The sequence below is a fragment of the Ambystoma mexicanum genome, chromosome 3q, assembly GCF_040938575.1.
Source record: "Ambystoma mexicanum isolate Mex_15411 chromosome 3q, UKY_AmexF1_1, whole genome shotgun sequence".
NCBI lineage: Eukaryota > Metazoa > Chordata > Amphibia > Caudata > Ambystomatidae > Ambystoma > Ambystoma mexicanum.
Window position 1 is genome coordinate 854,014,183 of NC_090926.1, and position 20,428 is coordinate 854,034,610.

Genomic DNA, 20,428 nt, shown 5'->3' on the forward strand with positions numbered 1-20,428 from the left:
GTTTGCTAATTGGCACTGGTCGATAATGGAACTTACACATTACACATTACACATGTTACACGAGATTGCAAGGGAGGCGATTTACTCCATTCTCATCGTTGCTGAGGTTACACGCATTGTAAGTAAATGCTGCTCCAGAAAAGCGTTTGAATATCAGTGTAAAGAGTCGCTGAACGTTCCTGCTTAGACTGGGATCCCAGCAGCGCCCCCCACCCCCCAACACCATTGATCTTTTGATGGGTTTGTGATTATAAATGATCAGAAACTAAACTGCCCTTTACGATGTCTTCCTCATTGTACCTCTATGATCCATATTTGTATTTGTAAACCGGCGTGCTGATATTTGTTATTAACCCGTTACCTTCCACATGGGGGTGGGGCAGTTAAATGCGCGTTTGTAAACAATTACATAGGTAGTAAAATGGCTAAATGATACATTTAAAAACATACATCTCAAGATAATTTTTGATTTAAACTCTGTATTTGACTTATGACTTGTATTGTAATATAAATCCAAATAAATAGAATTGCACAGTTGGTCATTTTACAAACATCTTCTATTGAAACTAAGACACTGGCTCATGACAAGTGCTCTAATTGGAAACGCTCAACGTACATTGAGGAGCATTTGTTGGCCTTCAAATTCTTTCTTGACCATAATGCATTTACAATGTGTCCCCCTTAGAAGAGTGAACTGTGTGTCCCCCCCATAGCAGCGTGAACTGTGTGTCCCCCGGCAGAGTGAACTGTGTCCCCCTTAGAAGAGTGAACTGTGTGCCCCCCCATAGCAGCGTGAACTGTGTGTCCCCCCGGCAGAGTGATCTGTGTCCCCCTAGCAGAGTGAACTGTGTGTCCCCCCCATAGCAGCGTGAACTGTGTCCCCCGGCAGAGTGAACTGTGTCCCCCTTAGAAGAGTGAACTGTGTGTCCCCCCAATAGTAGCGCGAACTGTGTGTCCCCCGGCAGAGTGAACTGTGTCCCCCTAGCAGAGTGAACTGCGTGCCCCCCTTAGCAGAGTGAACTGTGCCCCCCTTAGCAGAGTGAGCTGTGTGTCCCCATTAGCAGAGTGAACTGTGTCCCCCCCGCAGAGTGAACTGTGTGTCTTGCTTGGCAGAGTGAACTTTGCCCCCCAGCAGAGTGAACTGTGTGTCCCCCTTAGCAGAGTAAACGCGTGTCCCTCTTAGCAGAGTGAACTGTGTACCCTTAGCAGAGTGAACTGTGTGTCCCCCTTAGCAGAGTGAACTGCATGTCCCTCGTAGCAGAGTGAACTGCGTGTCCCCCTTAGCAGAGTGAACTTTGTGTCACCTTAGCAGAGTCAACTGTGTGTCCCCCTTAGCAGAGTGAACTGCGTGTCCCCCTTGGCATAGTGAACTGTGTGTCCCCTTTAGCAGAGTGAACTGGGTGTCGGTATACTGAAGGCGGGGCTCTGCGGTCTGTAAAGCAGACTAGAGTTCAGAAGTAAAACAGCCTACTGGCATCAAAGCAGTGAGACCAGCTTATGGTGCTTTTCCACTTGGAACGGGCCAGGCCTACATACTCGTGCTTTACGATTATCCACGAATGTTAGTTGACCCAAATCCGCGGCCAGTATTGTGCCTCCTCCATAATTCTCAGCGTGTCAGTGTTCCTATGTAGACACGGGGCATGGCTCTTTTAAACCGATGGTTAGGCAATGGGAAGCTTTTAAAGTATTAGAGATCTGTCTCTTAATGGCTTCTGTTTGAAGCTTAGTCAGATATATTGCTTTGCACTGCCCTTTTCTGCAAAGTTTTGAGAAAGTGAACAAATGTTTAAACAACCACCCAGGCTGAAAAAGTGAGCACGTGTAAACAACAACTTCATAGGATGAGAAAGTGAGCACAAGTCTAAACAACAACATCCCAAGCTGAGAGATTGAGCACATTTCTAGACAGATGCCTTTCAGGCTGAAAAGGTGAGCACGTCTAAACAGCAACTTCACAGGCTGAGAAAGTGAGCACAAGTCTAAACAACAACATCCCAAGCTAAGAAATTGAGCACATTTCTAGACAGATGCCTTTCAGGCTGAAAAGGTGAGCACGTCTAAACAGCAACTTCACAGGCTGAGAAAGTGAGCACATATCTAAACAACAACCTCCCAAGCTGAGAATGTGAGCACATTTCTAAACAGTTGCCTCTCAGAATGAAAAGGTGAGCACGTCTAAACAGCAACTTCACAGGGTGAGAAAGTGAGCACAAGTCTAAACAACAACCTCCCAGGCTTTGATAACCCAGGTAATTCGAGAAACATTTCTTGTTATTCACACTCTATGAAAATAGACACAAAGAGCTTTATAAGAGACTTTACTTTGTTTCTTCTTTTATTTATGCTCAAATTTGCTGAGTTGGTTTGCACTGGCGTGGGCACAGGATGCCACTCCACAGACAAGCCAAGGCACTCCGATACTACTACTGTGGTGATTTGGTGCAGTATAAACGCATATAAATCATAACACATGCATTGCTTAACAGCATATAGAAACTTAACATAACTTCTCCCCTTCTATTGCTCTCTTACAAATGATATTTGTGGTTATCGTGCATATGGATGAGACAATATGGCACAGATGTTTGTAAGCATCCCAAAATGCAATCTTCTTGACAACATAGCCCTTGATGCCATTTGAACAATAGTCAATGGGTCTTTTAGCAACTTTTTTAAAATTGTATTTTTATTTTATTAAGCACACAGTTATATTACAAACTTATGCTTTTCATAAAATCCTGGACTTTCCAAAGCCAAGAGATAAGGTAAGATTTACAGTAGGCCCTTCCGAGTTCTTTTCAGGGCCAGTGTCAAGACACTTTCACGGTTCACAATCTTTTCATGGTCCTTTCGCCTTCTGGCCATCATTCTCACTTCATTAGATTCCTCTCTTGGCTTGTAGTTGTTGACCTTCCCAGCTAGCCATTGAATGAACTTTGTTAGAAGGATTGATCATGACCTTCGACACTCCGACTTGGTTTAGGCTGATAGTTTCCACAGGGACGCTTCTTTAAGGCTGAAAATCCCATTCAAATATGATCCCAGCGCTCTTGTGGCTGCGTTTTGTTTGTCCACCATAGAGAACATCCCACCAAGCATCGGCATTCAGGCCGTGGACTTTGTTCAGCTTTTCCAATAAAATGGTGGTTCTCTCCTTTCTCAATTTGGGGCAAAACAATATCAGATGGAACAAGCGACATTTATCGTCCTTTGCTAATCCATACTTGAACAGCACTTCCTATATCCTTAATATGTTTAGCCGAAATCTTAAGATCAGTTCTTGGAACTTCGGACAGGGGAATTTTTGGAGATATTCAGCAGTGATAGTCGGCAAACCGGTCAACACCGCGGACAAGGGGTTAGCAATATATTTCTCTTCCATCTGCCAAAGTAGATATGTTAAAATGTTGCCCCAAGAAATTCAGCGTTAACAGTGTGGGGGGGGGGGTCCAAATGTCAGCGCCCAATTTAAGCTTTGAAAATGTTGACAATTAAAATAGTAGCTCAATATTTGACATACCGACTTGCCATTCGCCTTCCAAACGCTCTCTGAAAGCCCCACCCATTAGTACCACACGGTCCCCACACCAGTCTGCTAGTGCCAATAATGGGGGAGGCCCTCCCACCCCCCTGCTTTCAAACATCTCTTTAAGCCCCATTATCGACTCACTTGTCATGGAATCTGTCCTTCTTGAGTGGATATGTTGTATTAACAAGCTTTTATTTGCTACATATTTAGATGTAAATAGTGACATTTTTTGATGTATGTTTAATTTATTTATTAAAACACAGACTTTACAAGTCTTACTCTCCATTTAATTCACACACTCAACTGTTGCATATTTCGTGAATTACAATGGCTATGGCTTCTGCGGAACGATGGCTTTTACATGGCTTGCTTAGAGTATATTCTGAACTTAATTAGACTTACATTGCTAAGGGACTATAGGGAAATGCCACTACCTCTGCAAATGATTCGTTTGGGATTGTTTACTGTGGTTATCCCCATCTCCCCAATGCTCTACACACACCATTATTTCCCCTAGATTAAGCTCTGTGTTCCCAGGCAGTCACCCCCTCCGCCCCCCAACACACACAGCCCAGCGCCCCAGAGCCTGGCAGATGCGGAGGCCCTCGCGCGCACAATGGGCCCCATTTAGACTCGTAGCAGCAGCAGACCAGAAGGATCGGCCCTTTGAACCGACTCTATTTACCGCCTGACTTCTTTGGCCTGAGCTCACAAACCGCCATCATCAACTTTCCCGATTAGTGAACATGGCTGCCAATGAAAGTGTAAATGACACGCAGAGTCAATAGGGGCGCAATGGCCATTCACGAGGCGGGGGTCTTAGGTTATTGGTACATTGGCAGCACAGAACCAACTTTCAGCAGCAGCAACAAGGGCATTATTGCTCGTCAATAGACTGGGCTGCAGCTTATTAAAGATGGCCGCCGCGCCACCAGAAGTGAGCAAAGAGCAGATAAAGGACTTCTGTTGATGCATGGCGCAGTCACCCCTTGGAGATTCAATGAGTCCAGGAAGTTGCTGGATTGTTCAGAAATGCGATCCTTCCTAACGTATTTAAGTTCATTGTGTAATTACCGAACACAAAACTCGTTCCAGGCTTATAAATGAAACTTTTGTATTTTATAACAGCTTATTGTAGCACAGGGGAGAGCTGCTTGCAAGAGCTTTACTGACATCCAGAAGGCAGAGTCTTTGTGTTTGGAATACCACTGCAAATCCACAAATACATGACGAGGCCTCCCAGGAAAAGCGATGGAGGCGGCAGCAATAACTTAATTTAAAAAGGCCTGGGAAAGAAACCAGGAAACTCTGCGACTGACACAGCAGGAGAAACGATGGATACCATAAGGCTCTTCTCAGTGTTTACCGCGACTATGGCACAGGTCTGCAACCTTTGGGTCGACAGATGTTATGAACTACAACTCCCATCAGCCAGTGCCAACGTAGTAAATGTTGCGGAATAATTGGAATCTTAGTCCAAAACATCAGGGGAGCTACAAGTTGTAGTCCCCTGCACAAGGGGGTAATTACAGTCGGTGGCAAAATAGCATCTGGTGAAAGATGTATATTTCTGCCTTTTGAGCAACAAAAAATGCTACTGTCAGTAAATAAGGGCGCTTATCTATATCATTGCGCAGGTGTTCACCGCTGACACGTAACACATGGTTTATGAGGCGACAGCTGGTCATGGATTTTTTACTTTTTAAGACTACATCAGAGCTGACCATATTTGGGTTCGTATTTCTTTTCCAGTTTATCTGGGCAGTATTTTGTTCTGTAAAGGGGGCTGCCAGTGGAAGTGTTACTGCCTCGGTCAATACTCCATCTAAGTCCAGCCATATGATTTCCACTGCTGGTAAAGCAGCCGACTGCATATTACCACGGGCAGTGTCTACTGTCTGTAAGGTGCTGTGTTTTGCGCCATGACCTAATGAAGTTACTGCTGGGGTGGACATTTAAGGCCCTGATTCATGGAATTATTTGCGTGTAAAACAGGGATTTAAGTGCCATTCTTCCCGCAAATCCCCATTTGTGTTCCTGGTCTACCTTTGGGACCATAGCCGGTCAGATAGCACAGCGAGTAGAGTGCTCGCTTTGACATGCGTGCAGAGCCTGCCGACGCAGGTTCGAATCTTGGCAGGGCCAAACTCAGCCTCTCATCCTTCCGAGGTTGATAAATGAGCACCACACACCATGGGTAATTATAAGCAAGGCTCAGATACTCGAGGGTTATTAGCGATATATAAATGCTAAATTATTATTATAGTGACTTCTAAGCCCCCATTCTCTGTTGTTTTCTTACAAAGGCACCTTCTGGAGCCTTGGCATTGTGCCAGTTGAGAGTCTGAACACCCCTGTTCATTTATCCACAGTTCTATTGTACAACAGCTTGCATTTTCGGTGTTTTAACACAGTGGTTTCTTTCCTGTGTTTTCAGTGTAGTTATTTGAATTGTTATTATTTAATTAAAAGTCAATATCAGGAAAACCCAGATGCCAGATAGTCTTCCTATTTACCATCTGATTGCGGAGGAAATTAAATGTGGCCATAGCAACCTGCTAAATGAGTGGGCGAAAGCTCAAAGAAGAAAACTGTGGCAGATAGCTTGCACCAAGACAGATTTGTTATGCAATCCGCAAAGAGTGAAAATAAAAATGGAAAACCAGGACTGGATTGCAACAAACACCAAAGCAACATGCAATAAACTGCTAATCCAGCTTCCAATGACCTTCAACAAATTAAAAGAGCCTCTGTCATACTGTGCCAAATTCCCAGACAAATCTATTTTGCAAATCTATCTTGCTGCCAACACAGGAAATTTTGGCCATTAGTGTGGCTAGTGATGCCAACAAATGCAGACTGTGTGACGATTTGTATCAACCTGAAACGATCAGACACCCCTTGATGGTATGCCCTCGAATGAGACAGGAAAGAGTCGCCTATCTGACGCCACTCTTTGCAGACTCGTCCCAAAATGAAGAGGAAGTATGGTGGAACCGCTTGATTTCAGGTGATCAAACGAGATGGACAATTGCGACTGCAAAACGTTTGGAAATCGCCTTGAATAAGATAAAATCTCACCTAGAGTTGTTATCTCCCCCCGAATATACGTCAGACTAGGTGTTAACATGGCGCAATCTCTGAAAGCTTGAATTACATGCTGCAGCGGCCTAATACTTCCGCTTTCATCTGTAACCCACTCATTTGTGAGCTTTCTACTTTTTTTTGTTTCTATTGCTTCTTAGATCTTGTAAAAATCTTATTGATTATACACAAGTAATCAAAAATTAAAATTAAAAAAAGTCAATATTTTTATTAAAACTTATTTTGACATTCTTTTGTTTTGGAGTCTTGTACTCTTGCTGTTTGAGCCCCTTCTCAGCGCACACCCCTCTTGAAGTGTAAAGCTGGCCCTCTGCTGACGTTACCACAGAAGGCGAAGGACAGTGTCTGTTTTACCTTTATGATTTGGATCACTGCTGGTTTAGTAGTAGTGTGGGGCTGAGTAGGTAGGGTACTGTACTTCTACAGAGAAGTACTAATTTCTAACACTATGTTATAATCACAGTAAAATAATCCATTCTGATGTAACGATACACCCTGTTATTGAAACAATACATTTTTTTAAAAACACAATTATCTTTTATATGTTTGTTTGGTTTGTAGGATACCTCCAAAACAACCAGACATAGAAAAACAACCCGCTAGGGAAAAAGGCTAGGTGAACCCTCTTTCGAGAAGAACAAGAGCTTTATTTTGTATACAAAAAGGATAGGCCGACAGGGAATTATTCATTTTATAAACGTACGAATCGTCATTAATGATGCACTCGATATACAGTATTCATCCCCCACCCTCATTGGCCGCCGCCTATTTACTTACTTATAGTAACATACATCCCCTTTTCCAATTGATCGTGTCATCTCCGCCATCTTCACCACACATGGGTAACGGCCTCTCCACCTTGAAGCGCTGCAAACTAATTGGTTAAACTTAAAGGACACCATTCTGTCTTTATTCCTAACCACGTGATGTTCTCCTGGTCGTCAACCTGAACTTGGCACATAACTTTGAGGTCAGCCTGCTCTTTGCAAACAAAGCAACTCTTTTCTCATCCCAGACACTCTGGCGCCCCATCATTCCTCCGTGCTGCAATAATATAAGTATTGGTCATCATTCTTTGCTCTCCCTGGTACAAATAACATACCTTGTTGTTCTCTACTCCCTCCTGTATCAGTTACCCCACCCAAGCGATAGGTCTGGAGTGCCACTAATCTCAATTCATGTTTTAGCAGCCAAAGACCTCTGCCCGACTCCCATGAGTGTGGCCCTCGTACTGGACCACAGCCCTTCTCCCATTTGGCTGCTCGCATTCCTTCCCAATTCTTCCAAGGTCTGAATTGATACCTGGGTGTATGTGCATCTTCCTTACCGTGCCTGAAAATTGGGATGTGATAATCAACCAAGAGATGAGGCCCTGCTGTTCTGTGTCTCCAACACGGCCTGCAAGGATTCAAGCCTACTCTAACATTTGTTTATATTATAACTGTCGCGCACATGCAATGTATTCTTCGTAACACTATCGCAAAGCAAATGGTTACTTTTCCCCTGTATGAACTTCCAAAATACATGTGTCTCCCACTAGTTACTTGCACCTTTAAGGATCCCCCTTGTCCCCACACAACTCCCACACACAAGACAGCGCACACAGACTCAAGTTCCTCCTGGTTCTGAACCTATCCTATCATCTTATCCTCACTAACACACCCGCTCTCTTCTCTCGCAGAACCACCTGAACGCCTGGAGACTGCCCTTGGGTGGTAGCGGTGCACTGTATAAATCAGCATAACATAACTTGCTTGCACTCTAGTGCCCGTAAGGAACCTTCAATAAGTGAGAGCAATTAGAGTGTGTTAGCAGCAGCCTAAATGCCGGCTGCTTGGTTCCTGGACATTGCATAACCTGGCCTTGCCAGCCTGAGCAGTCTGATGCCATTCTCATGCCATTATCATTCAATAGCTGGCCTGTCAGTAACGTTAAGGGAGGGGTCCAGCTGGAATATCCTCTTTCATACCTGCCATAGAAAGGAATTTACTGAGTTGCTGCATGGAGTTCTACAAAATGGGTCAGATCTCTTCTGCATTCTAACCCTGGTTCTATCTGCATTTGTAAGACCCCACATGGATGCGAAAACTAAGAATTGCCAACATTTCTTTCTTCATTAGAGCCCCTAAAGAAAATCCTGTTGTGCAGTCTGGGTGGTTACTTAAGACTCCTGTTATTGGGTTCAAGATCCTGTAACTCAGCCTTCCCACCTTATTAAGGCGTTTGTCAAAAATTCAGATGTGTCTGAAAGTTCAGGATTAAAAGATATTGCTTCTCAGGGTGTGGTGAGATTAAGTAGTTGTAATTGCGATAGTCCTAGAAATAGCAGGTTTTACTAAATGTTTCTTGTCTGATTCTCCCCCTTAAAGGCAAGTCATGTTAGGTGTAATTATTATTAAAATTTAATGTTAGGGGGAGTGTATTGACCTCCAGGGATTTAGGATAAATGACTGTGGCACCCTGCAGGGTTTCAAACGTACAAAGTGAAAGGTGGGGCCTTGACTGAGGGCTGTACTCGCTGACAATAATGGAAGAGCACAGGTCAGCAGGACCTTATTTTGAAGGCACAATGAGAAAACATGGTTACCAAAAGTGGCAGGCATGACTCTAGAGGACACACAAGTGAAGAGGGCAGCACAAGGGCCATTGGCAGGATTCGTGTTGGTTCAGGCCACATGCATAAGAGCAGCGTGTGAGCAGACTTTGTAGGGACCAAGCAAACGTTTGGTCGTTTGTACGGAAAGCACTAACATCTCACAAGAGTATGTTAAGAGGATATGCCTTCCAAAGGTATGTAAAGGCCTCAGGGTTAGCAAGTAAGAGTTAGTAGGGCCAAAGACTCCCTATGCGCAAATAGTGGCCGGAATGCCTACGACACGCCCCCATGCAAAGAAAATCCAGCCACATATATCAACCTTTGCGCCCTGCCGGTCTGTGAAGTCATGCACCCGGGCACTACTGCGTGTTGTCTCCCCACAACCAAGGAAGTACCCCAGCGACACTGTGTAGGGTCCCCCATAACCCATAACTGCACCCTATCAATATGCATTGCATGACACGTAACTCAAGTGAGTGACACAGTAAAATTATGTGTAAATTCCCATAAACTATGGCTCCACCTGGCTATTCTGCATACGCACACCCATAACTTCATTCGGCACCCCAGCTGCATGCACAGAACCCTAAATTCCTGATCGAACCTTACCTTTGCGCGTTGATTCCTTTGCGATTGGGCCTTTGCGCATGCCTTCATTTGGCAGCGAGATTGCAAGCTTTGCGTGCTGATTTCCCTGTGACGTTGAATTTGGTTATGCTCGCGCTTGACTGGGCATGCAATTACACCGCGGGCCCGTCCCTCTGCACGCCCACATTCTTCCTAATTTTTTCGGGTAAATGGGGAATATGCATGTCCCGCCCCCTATTTATTTCTCTGCATAGGCCCATCCCACACGTTGTGAAGAGATTCGCGCAAAGTGTTCGACTGCATGTAAATCCGTGCTGGACCAGCGCAAAGGCCCCGCGAGATCCCAGCGCACAGAACATTCCCTAAATCAGGCCCTTAATTAGACCAAGGGATCTGTGGCTAAATGCAAGAGGTCCCATCCGTAAATTATTCAGAGCGGCTCATAGCACAAATTAAAAGCTGAATTTAAGGACCGCTGTGAATTCTGCTGGACAAATTCTTCAACAATCAAACGCTATTTAATTATGTAAAAGGATCTCCCCGCCTAATTCACCACTGGGACCCCTGTTGTGACCCATCACACCGCTCTCTCCCACAAAGACATGTGACTTTCATGGGACGCATTCAACACACATATGTGACACTCATTTGACAGGCTTATATCATGATTGTCATGAGCATGCTCCATATCAGGAGCCTGATAGCCCTATCAGGTCCCTAATCCTCCTATCATCTGGCCCCGAGTCCCCTTTTCCACCTTTCAGACACTTTCCCCCCACAATGAGGTCCGCAAAACAATTCCACCTGTTTCTCAGCCAGGAATGGCCCATGCTTTCCCCATAAGTCGCCCACAGGCCACCATCTCTCTGTGGTTCTAAGCTGCCCCCCATGGCACGCTCTTGGACTGCTGTTTCCCAGCCAGCAACGGCCCCTGCTTTCCCCATAAATCGCCCACAGGCCGCTATCTGTGGTTCTAAAGTGCCCTCCATTGCACTCTCTTGGACTGCTGTTTCTCAGCCAGGAATGGCCCTTCCTTTCCCCATAAATCGCCCACAGGCCACTATCTCTCTGTGGTTCTAAAGTGCCATCCATGGCACTCTCTTGGATTGCTGTTTCTCAGCCAGGAATGGCCCTTCCTTTCCCCATAAATCGCCCACAGGCCACTATCTCTCCGTGGTTCTAAAGTGCCCTCCATTACAACTCTCTTAGATTGCTGTTTCTCAGCCAGCAAGGGCCCCTCCTTTCCCCATAAGGCACCCACAGGCCACTATCTCTCCGTGGTTCTAAAGTGCCCTCCATGGCACTCTCTTGGATTGCTGTTTCCCAGCCAGCAATGGCCCCCTCCTTTCCCAATAAGGCGCCCACAGGCCACTATCTCTCTGTGGTTCTAAAGTGCCATCCATGGCACTCTCTTGGATTGCTGTTTCTCAGCCAGGAATGGCCCTTCCTTTCCCCATAAATCGCCCACAGGCCACTATCGCTCCGTGGTTCTAAAGTGCCCTCCATGGCACTCTCTTGGATTGCTGTTTCCCAGCCAGCAATGGCCCCCTCCTTTCCCAATAAGGCGCCCACAGGCCACTATCTCTCTGTGGTTCTAAAGTGCCATCCATGGCACTCTCTTGGATTGCTGTTTCCCAGCCAGCAATGGCCCCCTCCTTTCCCAATAAGGCGCCCACAGGCCACTATCTCTCTGTGGTTCTAAAGTGCCATCCATGGCACTGTCTTGGATTGCTGTTTCTCAGCCAGGAATGGCCCTTCCTTTCCCCATAAATCGCCCACAGGCCACTATCTCTCCGTGGTTCTAAAGTGCCCTCCATTGCAACTCTCTTGGATTGCTGTTTCTCAGCCAGCAAGGGCCCCTCCTTTCCCCATAAGGCACCCACAGGCCACTATCTCTCCGTGGTTCTAAAGTGCCCTCCATGGCACTCTCTTGGACTGCTGTTTCCTAGCCAGGAATGGCCCCTCCTTTCCCCATAAATCGCCCACAGGCCACTATCTCTATGTGGTTCTAAGCTGCCCCCGATGGCAATCTCTTGGATTGCTGTTTCTCTGCCAGCAATGGCCCCTCCTTTCCTCATAAGGCGTCCACAGGCCACTATCTCTCTGTGGTTCTAAAGTGTCATCCATGGCACTCTCTTGGATTGCTGTTTCCCAGCCAGCAATGGCCCCCTCCTTTCCCAATAAGGCGCCCACAGGCCACTATCTCTCTGTGGTTCTAAGTGCCCTCCATGGCACTCTCTTGGATTGCTGTTTCCCAGCCAGCAATGGCCCCTGCTTTCCCCATAAGTCACCCACAGGCCACTGTCTCTCCGTGGTTCTAAAGTGCCCTCCAGGGCACTCTCTTGAATTGCTGTTTCTCAGCCAGGAATGCCCCCTCCTTTCCCCATAAGTCGTCCAAAGGCCACTATCTCTCCGTGGCTTTGAAGTGCCCTCCATGGTACTCTCTTGGACTGCTGTTTCTCAGCCAGGAATGGCGTCTCCTTTCCCCATAAGTCGCCCACAGGCCACTATCTCTCTGTGGTTCTAAAGTGCCCTCCATGGCACTCTCTTGGACTGCTGTTTCTCAGACAGGAATGGCCCCTCCTTTCCTCATAAAGCGCCCAAAGGCCACTATCCCTCCGTGGTTCTAAAGTGCCCCCCATGACACTCTCTTGGACTGCTGTTTCACTGCCAGGAATGGCCCCTCCTTTCCTCATAAGGCGCGCACAGGCCACTATCTCTCCATGGTTCTAAAGTGCCCCCCATGGCACTCTCTTGGATTGCTGTTTCTCGTCCAACAATGGCCCCTCCTTTTCCCATAAGGCGTCCATAGGCCACTATCTCTCCATGGTTCTAAAGTGCCCTCCATGGCACTCTCTTGGATTGCTGTTTCTCAGCCAGGAATGGCTCCTCCTTTCCCCATAAGGTGCCCAAAGGCCACTCTCTCTCCATGGTTCTAAAGTGCCCTCCATGGCACTCTCTTGGATTACTGTTTCTCATCCAGCAATGGCCCCTCCTTTCCCCATAGGGCGTCCACAGGCCACTATCTCTCCATGGTTCTAAAGTGCCCCCCATGACACTCTCTTGGATTGCTGTTTCCAAGCTAGGAATGGCTCCTCCTTTCCCCATAAGGCGCCCACAGGCCACTATCTCTCCATGGTTATAAAGTGCCCTCCATGGCACTCTCTTGGATTGCTGTTTCTCAGCCAGGAATGGCTCCTCCTTTCCCCATAAGGCGCCCAAAGGCCACTCTCTCTCCATGGTTCTAAAGTGCCCTCCATGGCACTCTCTTGGATTGCTGTTTCTCAGCCAGGAATGGCTCCTTCTTTCACCATAAGGCACCCACAGGCCACTATCTCTCCATGGTTCTAAAGTGCCCCCCATGGCACTCTCTTGGATTGCTGTTTCTCAGCCAGGAATGGCTCCTCCTTTCCCCATAAGGCGCCCAAAGGCCACTCTCTCTCCATGGTTCTAAAGTGCCCTCCATGGCACTCTCTTGGATTGCTACATCTGAAGCAAACACCACCTTTGTTCACTGACGCCTGTTTGCTGCTGAAGAATGAGAGCTGCTGTTTGTGTAACTGAGTGGTACAGTGGCGCACAAAGTGCATATTCCCTATCTCTACACCACTTGCACCAAATGCGTGGATTACATATAGAAGTGAAATAGTACAGGTCATGTTTGGTGCGTAGGAGTTGTAGACACAGCTCGCAACCACAGAACCCAAACTCTGTGTACCAAACATGGTCCAAGGCCGAAGGCTAGGGGATGTGTTTAATGAATCTGACTGATGCACACAGTGCAAGGCCAAATGTAAAGGCAGCCCAGTAAGTATGGCAGCGAAACTGTCTTTTGGTGTGAGGTTTGGTGACTATATGAATTCATAAGCACATAGAGCAGCAGTCTGAAACTTGCGGCTCACCAGGTGTTTTGGACTATGACTCCCATGGTCCCTCACCATTGACTATGCCGGATAGAGCTGGTGGTAGTTGCAGTGCAAAACATCTGGAAAGTCAAAGGTTGCAGACCTCTGCTATAGTATGTATAGACGTTCAAAGATTACATGGTGAAAGCCTAAGGGTTGCTCAGAGGCCTACATTTTGAAAGGAAATTAGTTATGGTCGTAAGAAGAATTACTTTTACAATGTGTGTGACAAATTAGACTTACTTAATATAACATGTGTGATGTCTTTTTTTCCTAGTGGTAAGAGGGTCCATCAAGAATGTCACGCATGAGCCACAGCATCACATGTCCCAGGTGGACGTCCTTGTGGAGAAAGTCTACAGACAGAAGAATAGAATCTTTCAGCCAGAGGAATTCACTGGTGAATGGACGGGACCCATTAAAACCCTCCTACAGTGCCGTGTTAAGAAAGGTGAAGGCGACTTCCTGTTCACAGGAAACGAACATTTTGGGGATGCCTGGCTGGGGTGCGCGCCTCGATTTAAAGACTTCCAAATGATCTACCAAACAGCCAGAGAACAAAGAACAAATCCATGCGAGTTTCAGCTCAACTGACATTCAAAGCCCTGCACTCATCACACGAGCAGCAAAGCAGATGGGGCCTAATAGCTGTGTAATAGTTTTGGCCTGCAATGTTCAAGTGGACTTTCAATTAACCTTAAGCCACTTGGCCCATTACGAGGTTATTTTCTGACATTTTTAGCAGGCTTCATATCAGTCTGCCAAAGACCTTTTCTCCGCTTCTGAGGAAGCGATTAAGTGCCAAAGTTCCCGGAACGTGCTGCGTCAAGTGTTTTAAGGAGGCATCTACATAACATTATTGCATACCCTTCAGCTCGAAATCCATCAAAAAGATATCTAAACGTTGCAATGTCAAAAAAAGAAAAAACGGTTAAATGTGATCTTACCAACCACAAAAACAGAGTAGTACATAACAGAGCGGACAAAACATCGAAAAACACAGAATTCTTTATTTTTTATTTTTTATTGGGGGGTTCCCGTCTCCCAATCCTCCATTTTTTCTACCCTTTTAAAGCCACCCAAAAGCCACCAGCCCCATTTTAACCCCTTACCCCGCTACCCTTTATATATTTATTTAATCTGTTTGGTGTTTTTCAGTGTTATTGTCCGCTCTGTTATGTACCTCTTTGTTTTGTTTGCAATAAAATGGCTGGATACCGAAAATCCTGTATGCTATCGTAAGGTATTTCTGTTGCCACTCAGTACAGTATCGGCCTATTTTAAATTCAAAAGTAGTCTACATGCATTTAAAGTATCAGTGAAAAGCCACCTAAGATGTCACTGCTGGAATTATGTGCTGGTGGCATCTCCGTCAGATTTCACTAAGCGAGCAGAACGGAAGCAACTTCTCACAGGTTTGCTTTCTCACGGTCTGCTGTAGTGGTTCTTCCTGTTTGTGGTGTATTGCGCTCAGTATGGGCAATAGATCCTATCCTGAATAAAGAGTTGTCCTTCAGAGTTAAAATTGCCAATTTATTAATGTATGCTTTTTAAAAAATGCATCAACTCTGAAGGTTAAATTGGTGGGTGAAGGTGAAGCGGGTACAAAGAGCTCTTTCCTGGACTCCAAACGAAACACATCAGTGCTTTTTCAACAGATACTCAGAAAACCATGCCTTGTGTGGATGCCCTTGTTCTCCCGTGCATCAGTGCTACTGTAATAGACCTATTTGTAGACTTCATTTCCCGTCCTGCTTTGATGTCACTTCCTGTTTCAGATATTGAAACGAAGTTCAAAAATTAGAAAACCAACCAAGAAAGCAAAGCTTTTAAAATGTCATTGAAAGGTATTTTGCTATGGAATTTCTTAAGACGTGAACACATTTACATTGAGAGACAACCAATGTTTGCTTTTGAAAAACGTGTATGGCCCACTCATTCTTGTGCAGATTACAACCCGCAGCATTCCGGTGCTTCAATGAACCTACTGCACTGGCCCATAACGTCAGATTGAGACGTGTCATCTGGGTATAAGCCAGGCTCTTCTTGTACTTGACTGCACACGGTGAAGTGTTTCATAGGCTTACGTTTTTATGCTAAAATAGCTGGTGTTTTAGGCTAGACTGCGCCTATGGGCAGCCGCATACTATATACTAATGGATATATCACCCTGGACTTGGCAAAGCACATAGAACTGAAGCATGATGGAGGACATGCTGGAGGTGAAGGGGAGGGGGGGGACAGCCCACAGAACACAATATTTGAGCTTCTGTACCTGCTCCATACAGGACGTCCCACACTGTTGGCTTTCTTAGCATATATCTTTTAATGTTCTGCCAAGGATCCACCCCATGGTCGGCCCTTCTTATTGTCTTGCTTAGACAAGCTAGTCACATGCGGATATCAGACACTGAGCAGGAGCACTACTGCTCAAGCCGCATAACACTGCAGCTTTTTATTGGTGGCTTCAAAATAACCCCCACCGACTGAGCCCGGCCTAGACATAGTGCACATACCATTAACCACAGCAACACCCCCAACCGTCGGTGCTCCTTCTTCCTATGGAACATTTTGCCCCTGAAGGCCGCACCTCACCACCTGCCATTTCTTGGAAGGTGGCATTTAGGGAGCAAAGTAAGACACACCATTGCCCCAGGCTGCGTGCTATGCACATTCAAAGAGGGTGGAGGCTGAAGCGTGCCAAAGCAAGGCTTCAGGACGGGAGGACTCACGTGCTGCAACAAAACAATGCTGTGTGTAATACTGGCAAGTGCAGAGTGCAGCGGCTGTGCAAAGGCAGCACCGTTTCCGGTGTATTGTCCAGCGTTTTAGGTTCGTTCGATCAACTCATCCTTGCGCTGAATTGTTTTGGGGAATTTAAGGGGTGTCATCTATTAAGAGATCAATTACAGACACATTTGGGAAGTTTTAGAGCTTTCTCCTACAGAAATCCCTTTCATTTCTTCTCTCAAACTCTTGTTCCAGTGATCTAAGAGAAACAGGGACCTGTATGAAAAGAAGTGGACTAGAACTGTGACCTCCTCGCCCTTTCCCCCTTGATGCATTTCACACACATACCTGCCATTTCACTGCTTGACTAATCCAAAATACAGTGCTAACGTTGCCTGCAACACTTGTCTTTGTCTCGCCTGGTAAATGCCCCGGGCCAATGAAAATGGTGAAACAAAGGAACAGCACCAGCAGTGGCGTTCTATATGTGCCTACCTCACGCTATGTTGCCCTCAGTGAACAACAAACACTGAGACTAAAGTTGGCAGTTCTGTAAACATATCGGCTGCCACCGCTGCAGACCTGCTCCTGCTGCTCGCCAGAACCTGGAGTCCATACCCACCCCAACAGACATCACAGTCTCTGGGATTTGGGGAAAAGCAGCTATTGTGGCAATGTATGCAGCGCGCGCCTCGTGGAACCGCACATTGAGTCCAGTCCGGGTCCCTGGATATTGACTACGTAACTGAAATGCTCTGATTTGAAATGACACACTCAGGAGGCATGATTTCTGTGAGTGACGCCACTTGCACTCGAACCTCCACCGCACTTGCGGCAGGACGGGCTGCCTCCAGCAGTTATCTATTGTGGTACAGCTGCTTTGGGGGAGACATTTTTTCACATTAGCAGTCAGCGGCTGTTTCTGAAAATGGCAAATCAAAATGGATTGGGGATTATTGCATGAATGTCTATGTTATCAAGTTGCACTTTTGTCATTGTTTATCTTACAAAAAAAGTAGGAGACTAGTTGTATGTGTGCTGTTTTGTATATTTAGCATTACACATGTACATATAGGTATTATTTGTTTCTCTTTTCTTTTTAATACCGTTTACTTGTGCTTTGAAACTGGAATACAGGAATAAGTAAACATTTACTTTTTAAGTTTCTGATTTATATAGTTCTACAGTTTATAAAAATATAAGAGCTATGAATTACTTGAATTTTATTTTAAACACACACTATTGCACTTAAACAACTGTATGTAAATAACTATGAAATAAAAGGGATTTTTTTGCAATGTGTTATCTTATGTTTCTCTAATGGGACGAGCATCAGTCAATGACTTTAAGTTCTGGTCTAAGACCACCGGTGCAATCGTCATATTCTCTGGTCTGTTTGCTTTTTTTTCTGGATTAACCTGTTCCACATATTTGGAACATTTCGTACTTTTGCAAATGTGTTATCCTTGTTTACTCTACAGCTCTCCAAAACCAGATCTCTTACAGTTTGATCACTATCCTCCCAATAAGTGCCAAAGTTACAAAGAGGATTGTTTTTGCATGCTCCCAGACAAAAATATAGTTAAATTGCAAATGCATATTTTGTAATATAAGCAAATGTGCAAATCATATAAGAATCCTGACAGCCAGTCACTAAAACACATGAGAAACTGCGAGCATGGGAGACCGCAAAAACATTATATTACCCCTTGAGTGTTCCCGCATCCATGTGCCACAGATTGCTTTACACATGTTGCTGTGAAGTGCTTTGTAATGCACCACGCAATGCACCACGTCTTATCGCAGCAGCAGCCAAGGGACAAGGCAATTTAACATTTTCAGAGAATGGATACCATGAGATTTGCTGGGGACAATAAATGAATTACAGCAGATCCGCTGATGACGATATAAACATCAGCAGCGCAGGGCATACATTTTGGGATTCTGAACATTCTCAGACATCTATTGGTGGATTCCCACCTCCTGATCTGAAAGCAGAGATGTATTCTCCTGATTGCCCTGAATATAGAATTATTAAATAGCCCATTTTAAAAAGGAAATCATTTTGAAACCTCAAAATGTGCTTAAATAGATCTAGGATAAATCCCAAAGCAAACCATTTTGAGCAAGCTCTTACAAAACTGTGGGTTTTTGGCATGACTTTATTTGCTGACTTATCGACCCTAATACAGCTGGGTATCCAGTTAATGTCATGCATACATTTTCCAGCCAGCAGTGACGGCAGAGCTCCCTCACGATGGTTGGCTTTAAAATCCAAAGAACAGTTGCTTTGGGGCATTTGAGTGGCCTTATTGTGTGGCAAGAACACTTCACAGATGAATGCTTTTGAAATTCTAATGAAATCTCCCAGAATATGAAGTTTCTCTTCTGTCACCGCCATGGAAATGCATGTGAATGGGGATGGTGGGCGCAGATATTGGTTCAGTTATATCATATCATATCCTGCCTCTGCTTAGTGCAGGCAGAATCACTCTGACTAAACGCCTGACTGGGCAGTGACGCAGGCAGAATCACTCCGACTGAACGCCTGACTGGGCAGTGACGCAGGCAGAATCACTCCGACTGAACGCCTGACTGGGCAGTGACGCAGGTAGAATCACTCCGACTGAACGCCTGACTGGGCAGTGACGCAGGCAGAATCACTCCGACTGAACGCCTGACTGGGCAGTGACGCAGGTAGAATCACTCTGAGTGAACACCTGACTGGGCAGTGACGCAGGCAGGATCACTCCGACTGAACACCTGACTGGGCAGTGACGCAGGCAGAATCACTCTGACTAAACGCCTGACTGGGCAGTGACGCAGGCAGAATCACTCCGACTGAACGCCTGACTGGGCAGTGACGCAGGCAGAATCACTCCGACTGAACGCCTGACTGGGCAGTGACGCAGGTAGAATCACTCTGAGTGAACACCTGACTGGGCAGTAACGCAGGTAGAATCACTCCGACTGAACACCTGACTGAAGGGGAACTCTTAGGGAAAACTTCATCTTTTACTTTGCATTCATTTCCACGTGCAATGTCTGGATTACAAAAATGTATAGCTTTAGATTTAAACATATGTTTAGTGGCATATAAAATACCCACCACTAGTAATGGAATTTTAAAATACTGCAACTTCAAAACATTATCTGGAGCACTGGGTGGTACGATAAAGAATGATTTCCTAGAAAACTTATTTTAGATACAGCGTGCTGCAACTTAATGACAAATGATTTAATAATTAAACCTACTGAGAAATTACATTGTAATATTGTAAGCATCTAAGGAACAATATATTTCGATTTCTGGGCCTGTATCTAGACCAAATTATTAGAGCTGCAGAAAAATGAAATAACTGGAAGTTGATAACACCTGGTTTCCAGGGTAAGTGGGCAGCTCGCATACTGGGGGTTGCATTGATACGTCTGTCTGGTAACATTTTACAACTAAAGCTAAGAACTTTAAATTAACTATAGTCTATAACATGTCCCCTCGTATAGTGATGGTCTTGGGGAAACCGTAACAAATATTAATGAGTGTTATCAACCTTGGCGGGTGGCGGGGGGGGGGTTTGGGGGGAGGAAGCCAGCTAATCAGGTGTATAGCAACGCGGGCTGAATATCGCAATGTCAGCCCGCATTCCAAGTCACCTGATGGCTCTTTCTCTCGCACACCCCAATTCCCTTTTTCACTAATACCCCCTCCCCACTTACCAAATTGCAGCTGCTTTCTCGGATTCTTCTACATGCGTGAGGGCGCCATGGAAAGGGAAGAGGAGCACCGTGCAGAGCCACACCTTCGCTTTCCACTGTGGCCATCTTCAAACAGCCTTTTTCTTCCACGAAAGAGACGCGAGGCGACCCGTTCACAGAGCGAAAATACTTTATTTAGCCCCGTCCGAGCCCATGCGATGGGTGCTAATAGCGTTAAGCACCTATTCCAAAGTCTGGAATGGGTAACGTCCTTTT

The 20,428-nt window shown here is 45.6% G+C and overlaps 1 protein-coding gene across 1 annotated transcript in view; it reads left to right on the forward strand.

Annotated features, from left to right (window-relative positions):
• The window catches only part of LOC138583044 (meteorin-like protein), a 76,094-nt gene extending 58,346 nt beyond the window's left edge, over nucleotides 1-17,748 (forward strand). Inside the window, exon 4 of the mRNA XM_069654944.1 lies at nucleotides 14,004-17,748. Within this exon, the coding sequence (XP_069511045.1) occupies nucleotides 14,004-14,320 (317 nt within the window). The 3' untranslated portion in view covers nucleotides 14,321-17,748. The remainder of the gene's footprint in view (nucleotides 1-14,003) is intronic.
• Nucleotides 17,749-20,428: the final 2,680 nt, after the last annotated feature.